The 15,585-nt window shown below is 41.4% G+C and overlaps 1 protein-coding gene across 1 annotated transcript in view; it reads right to left on the bottom strand.

Annotated features, from left to right (window-relative positions):
* Positions 1-4,226: 4,226 nt before the first annotated feature.
* The window catches only part of pld1a (phospholipase D1a), a 43,572-nt gene continuing 32,213 nt past the window's right edge, over positions 4,227-15,585 (bottom strand). The window contains exons 17-26 of the mRNA XM_028566704.1: positions 15,270-15,388; positions 14,040-14,153; positions 13,156-13,266; positions 12,213-12,301; positions 11,915-12,028; positions 11,670-11,719; positions 10,771-10,905; positions 10,085-10,238; positions 8,008-8,125; positions 4,227-4,762 (exon numbers count right to left, since the gene is read on the bottom strand). Of these exons, the coding sequence (XP_028422505.1) occupies positions 4,538-4,762; positions 8,008-8,125; positions 10,085-10,238; positions 10,771-10,905; positions 11,670-11,719; positions 11,915-12,028; positions 12,213-12,301; positions 13,156-13,266; positions 14,040-14,153; positions 15,270-15,388 (1,229 nt within the window). The 3' untranslated portion in view covers positions 4,227-4,537. The remainder of the gene's footprint in view (positions 4,763-8,007; positions 8,126-10,084; positions 10,239-10,770; positions 10,906-11,669; positions 11,720-11,914; positions 12,029-12,212; positions 12,302-13,155; positions 13,267-14,039; positions 14,154-15,269; positions 15,389-15,585) is intronic.

The raw sequence follows: 15,585 nt of genomic DNA, 5'->3' as shown, positions 1-15,585 counted from the left end.
TTCCAAATTATGATGAAAAGAAAGAGGCTACCAGATGCAAGATGCCATACTGTACAGGAATTTCATTTCTCTATCTTCTTGCAGGCTCTGGGTTTTCCTGGTGATGACCTCACTGCTGTTCCCTACCCACGCTGAGATACCCTTATCAAGTTCATGTGCAGAACTGTACAGAGACTCAAAACCATGCAAACATCCAGTTCAAGATGTTTAGGTCATACCTGATTGATTACTATGTGGAAAAACATTTTACGCCCATCTCGTCGTGGCGTCCATTGGAATGGACATGAAAAAATACTATTAAAAACATGAGTTACCAAAAATGTGTTTTTTCCACTTTGTTTTTATGTTGGAGAGGAGTCAGAATCAGTTAAAAAATAAAAATGTTACCCAGTCTGAAGGGGTTATTATATATTTGACAGCTGTAGTTACTAGTTGCTATTCCTTTTGTTTTAGTCCTTAGTATATTGGGGGAAGATGCAAAAACACTAGATTCCACCCACGTTTCCCATAATGCAACCCAATAGAGTCCTTCTTTACACCAACTCTTTTTAACACCACCAGTTCGTAACACAGGCCTCCTGTTAAACACTCAAAAGTTACAAGTTCAAGCTAGGATAACCCTGACGACATCATCAAGGTAATGGCAGCTGATAGGAAACAATGATTTTATATTCCCACTATAGGAGCTACGTTTTAAGTTGGAACTAAGCACCTGAGCATCTCTGCCCTCAGGTCTGAGGAGGACTGCCCAGTTTTACATCACTACTTCAGCCTTAGGAAAACAACCTGAAGTAGACTTTCTGGTTATTTCATAAGACTTGGCACAGAAAGTAGATTTCACTGGAATCAGCAGCTTCAAGCTTCATTTCACCCATGAAGATTACTTGCAGTTAAACTCAGTTTTTTTGTATTTGAGACTTTTGCATTAATAACATTAAACCTGAACATAGAAGCAAAACAGTGGCAAGACCTAATATTTCTAAAAATTTTCTTCCGTCAACTAGAATGAAAGTATTCCATAAAGAAAAATAAATAAAGAATAATAATTTTATTTGTTAGCCACTGAAATTATTGAGTTACACTGTGTTACACGAACAAACTAGGAATTCTTTCACTGTACAAAAAAAATGTATTGTGCATAAACAGTGGAAGCAAGATCAGCTGAATTGAGGGTTACATAAAGTTGACGGAAAAGACTGCTGCGCAATGGTTACGATAAAGAAAAATGGGTTTAGTTACAAATCCACAACCATCCATACCACACATTTAAAAAAATACATGTTTAAAGAATATTCCACTGATAATGCAATGACCAATACAGCTCTGGTAAACAATAAAGTGATGTCAAAATCAGTACAAACCGAAAAGTAAAACGGTTTGTCTTTGTCAAAACAAAGGCTGTCATGTTTTCATTCATTATCACTTCAGCTAACATTCAAATTCCTGGTCCCATTAAAATCTATTTTTCATTATCGGATCCCATACAATGCAGTTACTGTCTGCTTCTGTTAAATAAATGCCAGTGATTCACATGTCGGGTGTGTTATGTATGTAATTATTAAAGGTTGTGTGGCCTATTGATGAAAGTACAAAGGATCTCTGAGAAATGAAACCGTTTATGTTTTGGATTTGCAGTACTCCTCTTCCTTGTAGTTTCAAAGCCAGCCATTATGGTTTCAACAGCTTAGCTGTGGCATGTTATGTGTACGTCACAATAACTGAACACAGATGGGATTCTGAAGAAGGCATGGTTCTTTAACTTCACATTTAGAGCAGGCTGGTAATCAAACAAGACACTGTGACAAATATAAAAAATATTCCATACATCCGCATATACAAATTACAACAATTGCTCCATACTGTAGCTCACATACCCTTTGACAGAAACAGGCTGTGTTACATTACAGTACAATAGAGGAGAATTCATTTTCACTCGGAGTAAAAAGCTTCATCAAGAAAACCACTGGAACTGCCAGTAAACTGGAAACATAACAAGCGATTTCAAACTGTGATCTTCAAAGGACAGTGTTTAGTTGCATGCTATATGAAAAATATTGTTTGTTTTTTTATTTTCATTGTTTACATTGTTTCAAACACTGTACTGTATTTCTTCACTTAATAGAAAGCCGTCGCCATAAGACTGAGAAAAATAGACAGCACAACTGAAGGGCCTGTATTGGACTTCTGTACACAAACTGTTTTTAAGAAGCTAGCACCATCTGCTGAGCAAAGAGGAAATTACTCATTTGAATGTGCGGGCCGATTGTCTCATCCAGCCTCTGATCTTATTTACCACAACCTTTTCAGCCTTTGATCATCTCAACCACAATCGTCTTCTACTCACCCCTCTGAACACAGTAGGATGTAACGGAGCTGAATAAGCTTTGTACCTGGATCAGCTCAACACTTTGATCTCAGCAGTAAAGTTCAGACCTCGTGTCTAATAATTATCTGTCACAAAACACCTTTGGCAGGAAATATGTAGGCTTCTTTTCGGAGATGTGATTGGTACATGCATTATAGCAATCGTGTTAACATGATTTGAGCACAGTTAGTAAAATCATGCACCACTGTTGTAAAATTGTCTCTGTACATGTGCTGCACAGTAAAGAGCTATCACACGTGTTGGATTTGTCCAGTACAACTACTACAAAACTACTAGAATTTTTACGAAAGGTATTATAGGGCTCTTGGATTGGACTTCAGGTGTATCTGTTACTCTGTCCATCCTGGACAAATACATTAGATTTTGTGTTACTGGTACTCCAGCAATTTAGTGTTGCTCACAAAGGCAGAGATTGATTTTGAGTATTTATTTCCTACTTCTACTCAACTTTGGAAAGCTTCCTTCAGAGGCACACAATACATTATACAACTGGTTTCACAGGCTGAGGAGAATTCATTGTGAGTGGAAACAATCATTTAAACTAGTCTTCCTCTGCCAATGATAAGACAAAGCTTTTCAGGGTTCCTGGACCTCTAATCCCACTTAAGCCACTTAATTTGAGGAAATGCAAGCAATGCAATGAGAGAGCAGATCTGTAAATTAGTGAGAGAGAGAGTGGCGTTACTTAGTGCATACTATGAATACATGGCTTGTATAAAACACAAGAAGACATAGGCTATATATGTTAACAATCCTTTTTACAATCCTTTACATCATCTGCAGGTACTGAAAGTATTCAACAACATGTGTTCACTGCTGAGTATAATTTGGCACCTGAGAAAATGGTGTGGATTGCGTGACACATTGTAAAACTGCTTGCCAAAGACATGTCAACTGACAATCATAACTAGGAAGCATTTTTTTCCAAAGAAGATATCTACAGTTAAGAGTTAAGAGTCACTTTCTCAACGTTTACATTTGTTTAACAGAAAAGATCCTTAAGATGCATCTGAGATAACTAGCTTTTAAACTCATTTGAAGCAGCTTACCAAGTCCTCTGTGAGCTCATAAACAGCATACACAGCACTAAAGCACCTTCTGAGCATACACCACAAACTCAGTAAATCACATGCATCACTCTCTCTGTTTTTGTTTTGACCATTTTAAACAATGAGGCAGCTATTTATTAGTGTCATTGTCAAAAACTTTACTACCGCCTCACCCTGGTTTCTCAGAAATCCTCGCTGTCTTGTGAGCTTTTCCAACATCCAAAAGGTCTAATAGTGCAGAGTAGAGTTGATTCCCAAAACCCAAAGTTGATGTGCCTGTTTTTCATCTCCACAGCCTGAATGCAGTCATAAATGTTGTCCTCAAGTGTGATATGTTTTTGTTCTTTATACATCCCAAAAGTGTTAAAGTGCTCATATTATGCTTTTTGGCTTTTTCCCTTTCCTTTATTGTGTTATATATCTTTTTTGTGCATGTAATAGGGGCAAAGGGACTTACCATCTCCAACAGAAAACACTGTTCACAAACTGCTCCAAACAGCTCTATTGTAGTCCAGCCTTTACTTCCGTGACGAACGTGCGTCACTTTATAACACATGTTATAATGCTCGCCTAGCTGCTAGTGTGGCACTCCCCCATACTCTGCTTCTGACTGGCTAATAGTCCTTACCTAGAAACTGCGCACGTGTGACTCCCAACAAAGATAGGAACACAAGTGAGATGCCTCACTCTGTTGCTAAAACAGAGAGCTCAACACACAGGGTGAAAAGAGGAGCTGCAGCAATGTGCAGTACAACAAATATATGGTGTTTTTTGAAAATTATACCACATAAACCTATTCTGATATAACCTCTAAATACAATTATGAACCTGAAAATGAGCATAATATGAGCACTTTAATGCTTACCCCAATAACCTTTAACTACGGTTTAGTGTTTTTCAGTAGAAACAGATTTGAGAGATTTGTCAATGCCCAGCAGTCATATCAATCCAGAGGAGACTCTCATCTCTGGATTAAAAGGCGACCTCTCCAATAATCCAATATTTCACATTTGATGACAACCATAATCCAGATACTTCCCTCGAAGATACTCAAGAAATAATTTAAATCCAATGTTCCAGTGGCTGGCAGTAGCACATCCTTTTATGTCCAGATCTCAGTTGGGACCATGGACTCCTTCGTTCCAACAGAGGGCATGAGGTTCTCCTCAGACAGGAAGTCCAGAGGAAACTGGACCAGGAAGCCTCGGATTTTGCGCAGCTCCTCCTGAGCGCGGCCCAGGTCGGTCTGGGCCAAACCCGGTTTGGACTGGTACTGCTCCAGCTCGGACATGTTCCTCACCAGGGATGAAGGAAGGCAACGAAATACCTGCAGAAAAACACACACATACAGTATGTACTGTTTAACATAGTGCTGTCTTTAACTGAAGCACTAGCTTGTAGCCACTCTTACACGGCTCTTGGGATTGCAATGTTGGTCAGTTGGCCAGGCCGTCGTGGTTGATGGTGAAATACCTCAACAGCTATTTGGATAGACTGCCATGATATTTGCCACTATATTTCCCTGAGGACATATCCCAATGACTTTGGGGATGTCCCAAAATGGCCACTGTACAGAGGATAAATCGTTATTTAGTTAATAACTGAATTTAAGAACAGCAAAGTCGATTTTTTCACTGATCCAAAGGAAATGATTGTGGATGAATTTATTTATTTCTGTTTTTGTTTATTTAACAGGGACAATGGACAGTCATTGACTGACCCAGAGTTAGCCCAATAGACATTTCATCAACAGGCCCTGGGCAGGCAAATCCACAAAGGAGGTATGGCATTAAATGTTATGCTTCAGACAGGGGAACAGAGAATAAACACGAAAGGCCACATCATATCAAAATAAAAGCTCTTTCCATTTAAAACATTACATCCTGCAAAACATGATTGGTTAAAGGAACACGCCGACTTATTGGGAATTTAGCTTATTCACCGTAACCCCCAGAGTTAGACAAGTCGATACATACCCTTCTCATCTCCGGCTGTCTGACGGCTCCAGCGGCATCAGGCCAGCACGGATCCTGCAGGTGAATGGTTCCAGCAATCCTACTGCTCCGAATAAGTGACAAAATAACGCCAACATGTTCCTATTTACATGTTGTGATTTATAGTCACAGCGTGTACAAAAAACAATGTAACATGAGACACAGCCATCTTCTAACTGTAAACAAACCGGGAACTATATTCTCAGGCGGAAGAATATAGTACTTGGGCGGAGTGATATGCTCACAGCAAGCCTGTCTGAGAATATAGTTCCTGGTTTGTTTACTGTTAGAAGACGGCTGTGTCTCATGTTACGTTGTTTTTGTACACACGCCAGACTCTACAAATCACAACATGTAAATAGGAACATGTTGGCGTTATTTTGTCACTTTTGTCACAATTGGGAGCAGTAGGCTAGTTGGAACCAGTTACCTGCAGGATCTGTGCTGGGCTAAGCTAATGCTGGAACCGTCAGGCAGCGTTACAGGACGCACGGAGATGAGAAGGATATGTATGGACTTGTCTTACTCTGGGGGTTACGGTGAATAAGCTAAATTTCCAATAAGTCGGCGTGTTCCTTTAATGGTCACATGGTTGGTTATGTTGCAGTCATGATTTGATATTGTGTTCCAAAAGATTGTAGCTCTAATGGTAAAGGCTGACCGGCCAAATTCAATGGACCTGTGCTGTACTACATAGTTGCCTCTGGCAGATGCTCTTGTTTGCCTGATGTTAGCCGAGTATAATAATGTATGATATAACCGAATGGATGGCAAGAGCCCCACTGAACCTCATGTCCGATTCTTTGGTGAATCCTGAACTTTGCTTTCGGAAATTTACCCGCTGACTTGTTCTATATATTGTAACGGTTTGACCTTGCCGGGGTGCCAGTCAGAGGGAAACTCTGACAAATTTATATTTTTAGTGAAGAGGTCAAATATACACAGGACCATGTATTTTCACATAGCCCCTACTAACAACTATCAGGATATATCCTTTAATGACAATCTAAAACAAACCTCAAGAACAGCTTTTTTTTCATCTTCGTAACATTGCCAAAATTAGGAATATCCTGTCTCAAAACGACGCTGAAAAACTAGTCCATGCATTTGTTACGTCCAGGCTGGAGTATTGTAATTCCCTACTGTCAGGTTGCTCAAATAAGTCCCTTAAGACTCTCCAGCTGATCCAGAATGCTGCAGCGCGTGTTCTCACAAGAACTAAGAAAAGAGATCATATTTCTCCTGTATTAGCTTCTCTGCACTGGCTTCCTGTTGAATCCAGGATTGAGTTTAAAATCCTTCTCTTGACCTACAAAGCTCTAAATGGTCTAGCACCATCATATCTAGAAGAGCTCCTAATACCCTATTGTCCCACTAGAGCACTGCGCTCCCAGAATGCAGAGTTTCTGGTGGTACCTAGAGTCTCTAAAAGTAGAATGGGAGCAAGAGCCTTCAGTTATCAGGCTCCTCTCCTATGGAACCAGCTCCCGATCTGGGTTCGGGGGGCAGAAACTGTAATCGCTTTCAAGAATGAACTTAAAACTCTTCTATTTGATAAAGCTTATAGTTAGGGAGTGAGGAGTTGCAGTGTCCACCTAACTGGCCCACCTGCTTCTCTTCATAATTGTTAGATTAATAATACATAACAAAGTAGAGGGAGACAGGCCAGCCAAGCCCGATCCGGCAGGGGGAGAGTTCTAAGCCCGAAAAAGCTACCTCTCCTTATGACCTGTCTCTCTTAGTTACGCTGTTATAGTTACGCTGTTATAGTTCTAGACTGCCGGGGGACTTCCTTCCTTCCTTTGACACACTGAGCTGCTCTCTCCTCTCCCTTTCTATTACTATTACTATTACTATTTGTGTGTATCCTGTCCCAGAAATGCTTGTTACTAATCCTAGCTTCTGGGGAGTTTACTCCCCAGAGTCCTTATGTTTTTTCCCCCAGCGTATTTCCTTGGAGAACGTTGGCACCAAGATCCTGGTTCCAGCTGTCGCCGTGGTCCTGCTGCACTCCCTGCTGAGCTCAGCGGTGCCCTGCAATGTCATGCTGCTTCCTGCTGAACCCTGCTGCTTCCTGCTGAACCCTGCAGCTTCCCGCTACATCCAGTCACTGTTCCATTATTAATGTGACTACTATTGCCACTGTTCATCACACCCCCAACCGGCCCGTCAGACACCGCCTACCAAGAGCCTGGGTCTGTCCGAGGTTTCTTCCCAAGAGGGAGTTTTTCCTCGCCACTGTCGCACTGCTTGCTCTTGTGGGAATTACTGTAATTGTTGGGGCTTTGTAAATTATAGAGTGTGGTCTAGACCTACTCTATCTGTAAAGTGTCTCGAGATAACCTATGATATGATTTGATACTATAAATAAAATTGAATTGAACTAGAGTAACTCGTAAGGTTTCAGCAGACACAATAAATCCACATATATATTTTTGTTGACATCTGCAAATTATGTTTAAGTTACAGTACGTACCTATCAAAAAAACATCTGGCACATGTGCTAATTCCTCAGCCTCATGAGTCATGACTTATTTTTTGGCAAATGTCCCCCTAAACCAATTATGTTGGTCCATACCTTCTCATAAATGGTGGCGTTGCGGCCAGCTGTGGTCATCCACACCTCCTTATAGAAGCGCTCACTGATGGGGTCAGACAGGTCAATACTGGTGTCAGTGTGACCTCCGAGTATAGTCCTGTTCAGAAACAGAAGATAAGATAAGATGAAATAAGATAAGATAAGATATACCTTTATTGATCCCCAGAGGGGGAAATTCAGGTGTTGCCGCAGCACAAGACAGAAATTAGTAGAGACGGAGAAGTACAAAATAAAATAAATAAGAGGCATATACAACTAGTGAAAGAGTAAAAGTAAATGAACTATACAGTGGGGGAAATAAGTATTTGACCCCTTGCTGATTTTGCAGGTTTGCCCACTTACAAAGAATGCAAAAATCTACAATTTTAATCATATGTACATTCTAACAGTGAAAGACAGAATCCCAAAGAAAATTCCAGAAAATCACATCATATGAATTTATTAAAATTGATAACCATCTGATGAGGAAAAACAAGTATTTGACCCCCTGGACAAACACCATGTTAATATTTTGTAGAAAAGCCATTATTGGCCAGCACAGATGTCAAACGGTTTTTATAGTTGGTGACAAGGTTTGTGCACATTTCGGCAGGGATGTTGGCCCACTCCTCCCTGCAGACAGCCTCCAAATCATTCAGGTTCCGAGGTTGTCACCTGGCAACTCGAATTTTAAGCTCCCTCCAAAGATTTTCAATCGGATTCAGGTCTGGAGACTGGCTAGGCCACTCCAGAACCTTGATGTGCTTCTTCTTCAGCCACTCTTTTGTTGCTTTGGCGGTGTGCTTAGGGTCGTTGTCGTGCTGAAACACCCATCCTCGACCCATCTTCAGCTCTCTCACTGAGGGAAGGAGATATCGGTCCAGAATTCCACGATACATGGCCCCGCCCATCCTCCCCTCAATACGATGGAGTTGTCCCGTCCCCTTGGCTGAAAAGCACCCCCAAAGCATGATGTTGCCACCGCCATGCTTGACGGTGGGGATGGTGTTCTTTGGGTTGTACTCGGTGTTCTTTGCCCTCCAAACACGACGAGTTGAGTTGAGGCCAAAAAGTTCTATTTTGGTCTCATCTGACCACATCACCTTCTTCCAGGCCTCTTCTGAGTCGTCCAGGTGGTGAATGGCGAACTTCATGCGGGCCTGTACATGTTTCTTCTTGAGCAGGGGACCTTGCGTGCGCTGCAGGATTTCAATCCATGACGGCGTAGTGTGTTACCAACCGTTTCTTTTGTAACTGTGGTCCCAGCTGCCTTCAGTTGATTCATCAGTTCCCCCCTTGTGGTTTTGGGATGATTCCTCACCGTTCGCATGATCAGTGACACCCTACGAGGCAAGATCTTGTGTGGAGGCCTAGATCGAGGGAGGTTGGCGGTGGTGTGGTGCTTCTTCGATTTCCTGATAACTGCACCGACAGTTGATCTTTTCTCTCCAAGTTGCTTTCCGATTCTCTTGTAGCCCATCCCAGCCTTGTGCAGATCAACAATCTTGTCCCTGATGTCCGTAGAAAGCTCTTTGGTCTTGCCCATGGTAGTGATGTTGGATGCTGGTTGTTTGGGTGTTCACAGGTGTCTTTTATACAGGTAACGAGGTGAGGCAGGTATATTTGATGTAGATAATTGGTTCGATTGGGGCTGTGTCTTAAAGAAAGACTAACTGGCTTGTAGGAGCCAGAATACTTGCTGTTTGTCCAGGGGGTCAAATACTTGTTTTTCCTCATCAGATGGTTATCAATTTTAATAAATTCATATGATGTGATTTTCTGGAATTTTCTTTGGGATTCTGTCTTTCACTGTTAGAATGTACATATGATTAAAATTGTAGATTTTTGCATTCTTTGTAAGTGGGCAAACCTGCAAAATCAGCAAGGGGTCAAATACTTATTTCCCCCACTGTACATAAGCAATTAAAGACAGTGAGAAATGAGAAATAGAGTACATTTATTATGAAATAACTTTATCACTTTATTTATTTATCGCGCCCCCCCCACACACACACACACACACACACACACACACACACACACACACACACACACACACACACACACACACACACACCTGAAGCATTCAAGGCGAAGCTGAAGTGCATAGGGTCCAGCGTCATACTCCTGTCCATCCATCATCGAAGCCACCTTTTCGGAGTCCTCAACAATCACAGCCACTTCGCTGTCACGTTTACCCAGCATGCTTCTGTCGTTGATGTTAGCAGAACCTAAAACAAATACGCAGAACAAAAGATGGAAGCTGGATCTCTGCAGTCATCTTAACCATGCTATAAAAAACAATAATGTTATGGTTCTATAAACCGACAAACCTTAGGCCTTTTTGACTTATTAATATGGTCTGTGTAAATACAACTAAACTTACACTAATGCCTAAAAAAGAAGAAAAAAAACGTGAAAGGAGAGCATTTCAGAATGATTTGCAGCCTTTTCATTTGTTGATTGTTGTTGAAGTACTTTGAGAGAGTGAGCTGCGCCTTTATAGCCAGCAGAGGGCGCAGGAGAGCTATGTTGCGGCAGCCACCACATATTTAAACAGTATTTGTATGCTCGTTTGTTAGCTGCACACATGGTGAACTATACAGAAATGAAGCCATATTTTTAGATTTATCTCAATTGGTGTCAAGGCAGCAAGGCTAGTTGCCTCAAATAGTAGTTGGTTATACATATGAAACAAAAGAAAAAAGAGACAGAACGAGAAAGAGCGAGAGTGAGACAGAAGAGAGCCGATGAGAGACTGACCGATGATGACTGTGTTGTCGTCAGCGATGAGCATCTTGCTGTGCACGTAGATGAGCTCTGTGACCAGGCGTCCCTCCAGCTCAGCGTGAGTTCGCAGGCCAGCAAAGGAGATGTAGTTCATCCAATGGTCATCCACTGGGAGAGGAGAGGAGAGGAGATATTAGGGGGCAATTCAGGAATGAATGTAAAGATTTAAAAAGAATTTGTTTACGGCATTTACTCTCTAACTAGGAAATTTTGGGACCAATTGGTGGGGATTTCTATGGAAAAAACACACATAGCGATACACTGGTAAGAGCAAATGACTTTTAACCATGTATCCAGCTAATTTACATAGCTCACGTTACTCTATTGTGTATACAGGTAGCTTCATTTAATATTGTATGTTGTGTTTTTTTTGCATGGGTGCAAATGTTTCACAAAAACAAGTTCCTTCCCGAGACCATTCTGCAGAGCCACTGTCGCTGTGTCCGGAGCTTAGCGCCACCCAAAACGATTTTAATTGGTTTAAAGAAATGCAAACAACCCAGGGCCTTTTTTTCTCCTATCCCAGAATGTATCTGTGGTGTAGCCAGACCTTACTCCACAGTGCTGTGGAGATAGGTCTGGAAATGCGAGACTAGCACTTCTCTTTTCTCCTTTACATTTTTGTTATTATTATTTTATTTGGGGCTTTTCCCTTTATTCGATAGTGACAGTGGATAGACAGGAAAGGGGGGAGAGAAAGAGAGGGGATGACACGCAGAAAGGGGCTGCAGGTCGGATTCGAACCAGGGCCGCTGCAAAGGACTGAGCCTACACGGGGCGCACACTCAGCTGCCCCGACTAGCACTTTTCAAACTCTAACCTTTTTATTAGTTATCACAACATTTAATGTTATAGTTTATTCTTGTACTTACTCTCCTTTTTCAGCTGGGAGATGATTGAGTATTCTCCTCTGATCATGGTTCTGAGGAGGCAGGAGATTAAAACTCATCAATAAAGCATGGAAATATTGTCCATCCTAGACTCAAATCAACTTGAAAGATAACACAATGGAATTCTAATGACACTCCCGCATCTGCTTTCTCATTTCCCTTCACATTTCCTCTTTCAATATAACATCAGACTTATTCAAATGTTATTCAAGTGTCATGTGGTCCACCTGTAGTTGAAGTGCATGACAGCCTGAATGGCGTTCCCTCCTCCTGTGGTGATGTCCCCCTCAAAGCCAGGAAGCAGGGGGGTGACCACATACACACGGTACTTCTTACCCTCCCTGTGAGCAAACACCCATCAGTTACACAAAGACACAGGCAAGCAGTGCTAAGATGTGAGAAGCAGAAGTAGAAGAAGAGAGGAGACTTGTACCCAGCACGTAAAAACGTAAAAACATAAAAACCTTCCTTCCTATAACCACAAGGACTACTTAAATAACAAATCATTTAAAGAAAGGGAAGTACTTGTGCGCTCTGATGATCCTTTCAATGATGGCATCTCCGATCTTGTTGTACACCGTCTTGTTGTCGGCACAACTGATGAAGAACTGGTTCTGATAGGAGAGGGGAGAACAAAGTTACAGAGCAGAGAAGCATTTCATTCCACAATGAGAGAGTCACAGAGTACATTGATGACATTACTGAATCTCAGTGGAGCAAAGTCATTACTGACATTAAAAACAAGCCTCTCAAGAATTTAGCTTAACTCTCTTTTTTCCTTACCAACGAGGCCCTGGACCCCCACTGACACTGACTCTTAACCCCCCACCCCACAATCCCTAGCCACTACACTTGCACTAACCTTCATCCTGGACATCTGCCCATTGCCCATTATATTCTTTGCAAATTTTGCACTCAACCTTTATTTATCTGTATTTATTGTTTATTTTAATGTTTCTTTTTTTGGGGGGGATTTTTCACTTTATTATATAGTGACAGTGGATAGAAATGAAAGGGGGAGAGAGATGGGGGATGACACGCACCAAAGGGCAGCAGGTCAGATTTGAACCCACGCCGCTGCAGGACTCAGCCTACATGGAGCGAACACTCTTACTGGGTGAGCTAAAGCCCACCCCTTATATTAATGTTTATTTGTGTATGCACCTTGTCACCACCACATAAGTGTACTTATTGTTACATTACATGTCATTTAGCTGACGCTTTTATCCAAAGCGACTTACATTTGCTATACATGTCAGAGGTTGCACGCCTCTGGAGCAACTAGTGGTTAAGTGTCTTGCTCAGGGGACACATTGGTTGATGTATCACAGTGGGAATCGAACCCTGGTCTCCCACACCAAAGGAATGTGTCATATCCACTGTGCCATCACCACCCCCTGTGGCAATAATAAGCTTTTCTGATTGTGATTATGATTCTTCTGATACCCTGGTCTCACTGCTGTTTTACCTCTATGTAGATGTAGTGTTTGCTCTTAGCGATGACCTGGATGTAGGCATTGTGGATGGACTCCTCGTGGTACTTTATGCCTGCCGACCAATCTGCTGCGGACCGCAACACCTACACATTATAGTATAGATAAATAAGAGCTATATAGAGGAAATGAGTTGACAACAGGTGTGAGTGTGTCTTTAAACAATCAAATTGCATGGTTAAATGTACCTATATGATAAAAACATGACTACTGAAAGTCAGTGATCATCATAAGGTAATACCAAACACCAGTATAAACCTATAAACTAACTAACGAATACTTTGGTTCGATACTGCTTACATTAATGAATAATTAGCGGTAAATAATTCCTGTAAGGGCATTCACTTCACTGCAAATATTCTAATAAAAAACAGCCAACATGTAAGACATATTTTAAAAATGGGTGTGTATTATTAGTGGTAGATAAAGAAGATAAAAATGGGGAAGTTGTACATTTCAAATTGTATTTGAAACATTTCAAAATTTCTCAAAGGATGGTTCCTTTCGGCTTAAAACCTTTGCGTGTCCATGGTTTGTGCAAACATTTGTAGTTATATAACTTTCTGGCCCATGGAGAGTTTTTTTTTTTTTTTTTTTCACGCTCATTCTCTATTATTGGGATTGGGACTGGGATGTGGAAAGTAGTGTGGGAAAGTGGGAGTTTATACTGTTCTCTGTAATTTTCAACCAGTGGTTCTTTTAAGGCTTGGTGAATGGTTGGTTGTATGCCCCAATTTCTCATTTTGTATAATTATAAATTATATTTGTATAATATATAATTATATAAAACATTTCCACAAGATGTGTTGTTTAATGAGTGCAGTTAAAGATAAAAATGGTCCTTTTTCAGTTCACATACCTGCACTTTGGCATTGACACAGTCAGGGACTTGGTATCGGAGTTCATTGGCAGTGGAGTGAGACTTGGGCAGCAGGAACGGATAAGAAAGAGAGCGATACTTTGGCTTCATGATCTGTAGTGGAGACAGTTGGAGACATTTGCCAGAGAGAGAGTTAATATAGGGTTAGAGGAGAAATGGAAAAAGAGTAAAAAAAAATAGGAAAATGGGAGGAAAAAGTTAATGCCATGGAAAGTGAAAAAGTGTGACGATTAAGGTATTTTGTCCCACTGTTCCATTTAACTGACATTTCCTAGGATTTCGCCAGGTTAGTGTGTATTGTTCTCTAAATTTTTTAAGTCAACAATTCATGATTTTCCCCAGTTAAATTACATTAGTTAGCGACTACTTGCTAGGATTACTATTTCATTTATTGATTACTATTAAATAGCATTAGAAATAAACAAATAAAGCAATTAAATGAATAGGCTATCTGTCTGAAAAGGTAGTTAAATTCTGGCTACAAAGAAACTTTTACCTTTTACTAGTTCATTTTACTTTTAGTCAAACGAGTTTAGCTTTTAATACTATTCTACATCCCTGTGTTTGTTAATGTGCACAATGTGTGTGTGTGTGTGTGTGTGTGTTACAGTACTGTTATGATATCAGTGTAGTGTCTTTAGAGAAGTTGGCGTGGTTAGCTGATTGACAGGGTTAGACAGACACGTCACATGAGGTGGGTGCTTTTGTGTGATGCTGATTAAGCCCAGGGCAAACGGCGGGCATGGAGATGGGTTGAGGTGAAGTGATTGACAGGAAGTAGAGGCGGGGAGCCTCAATTGGACGGCTGCCCAACAGATGCTACCACGCTATTGAAGACAAAGACGCTGGAAGACTATTCCTGTTTTTTTTTGTAAATACACCTCTGAAAACGTGAACTACAACAAGGAAGAGTGGGGCTGCCCGGCGAGGACGCTGACAGAAGACGCGGAGCAGTGGACCCGGAGCGAAGGTCGCAGCCATCTTCAGACGCTAACAAAACAGCGACTGGGTGAGTCAGTTTAACACAGCACACACCTCTTAGCCAGGAAAGTATACACTCATCCAGGCAAGCACAGGTCTCAATCTCACGTTAAATGCATCACGCAGGCAGAGGAAACCAACACCATTAATGTTACGAGCTGGGTTAGCCGTTAGCAGCTGCGTGTCTGTGTTATACGAGCCCAGGTTAGCTTAGCCTTGAAACAGTACCTTAGTGAAGTTCCAGCGCTGAATAAAGTGCCTGGCCACATCCCGCGCAGCTCTGCCATGAACCACTGAGGCAATGTCATGCCAAGGCATTCTGGGAGTGGTGTACCTGTCGATGAAGTCTGCACAGAGCATAAGCAACCCAATGGAGACAGGAAGAAAAGAGTGAGATGGAGAGAGGATATAAAAAGATACAGTATGGTAGAATAAAGAAGCCAGGGACAGAAATCATGGGAGAACATGGGAGAAAGAAGCACAGCCTGGTCATAGAGTTTGGTGCAAAGAGAGGAAGAGAAAAAATTTAAACAAATAAGTGCTT

The sequence above is a fragment of the Perca flavescens genome, chromosome 20, assembly GCF_004354835.1.
Source record: "Perca flavescens isolate YP-PL-M2 chromosome 20, PFLA_1.0, whole genome shotgun sequence".
Lineage (NCBI taxonomy): Eukaryota > Metazoa > Chordata > Actinopteri > Perciformes > Percidae > Perca > Perca flavescens.
The sequence above is the reverse complement of the archived record's forward strand: the minus strand, read 5'-3'. Positions and strand labels throughout refer to the sequence as shown.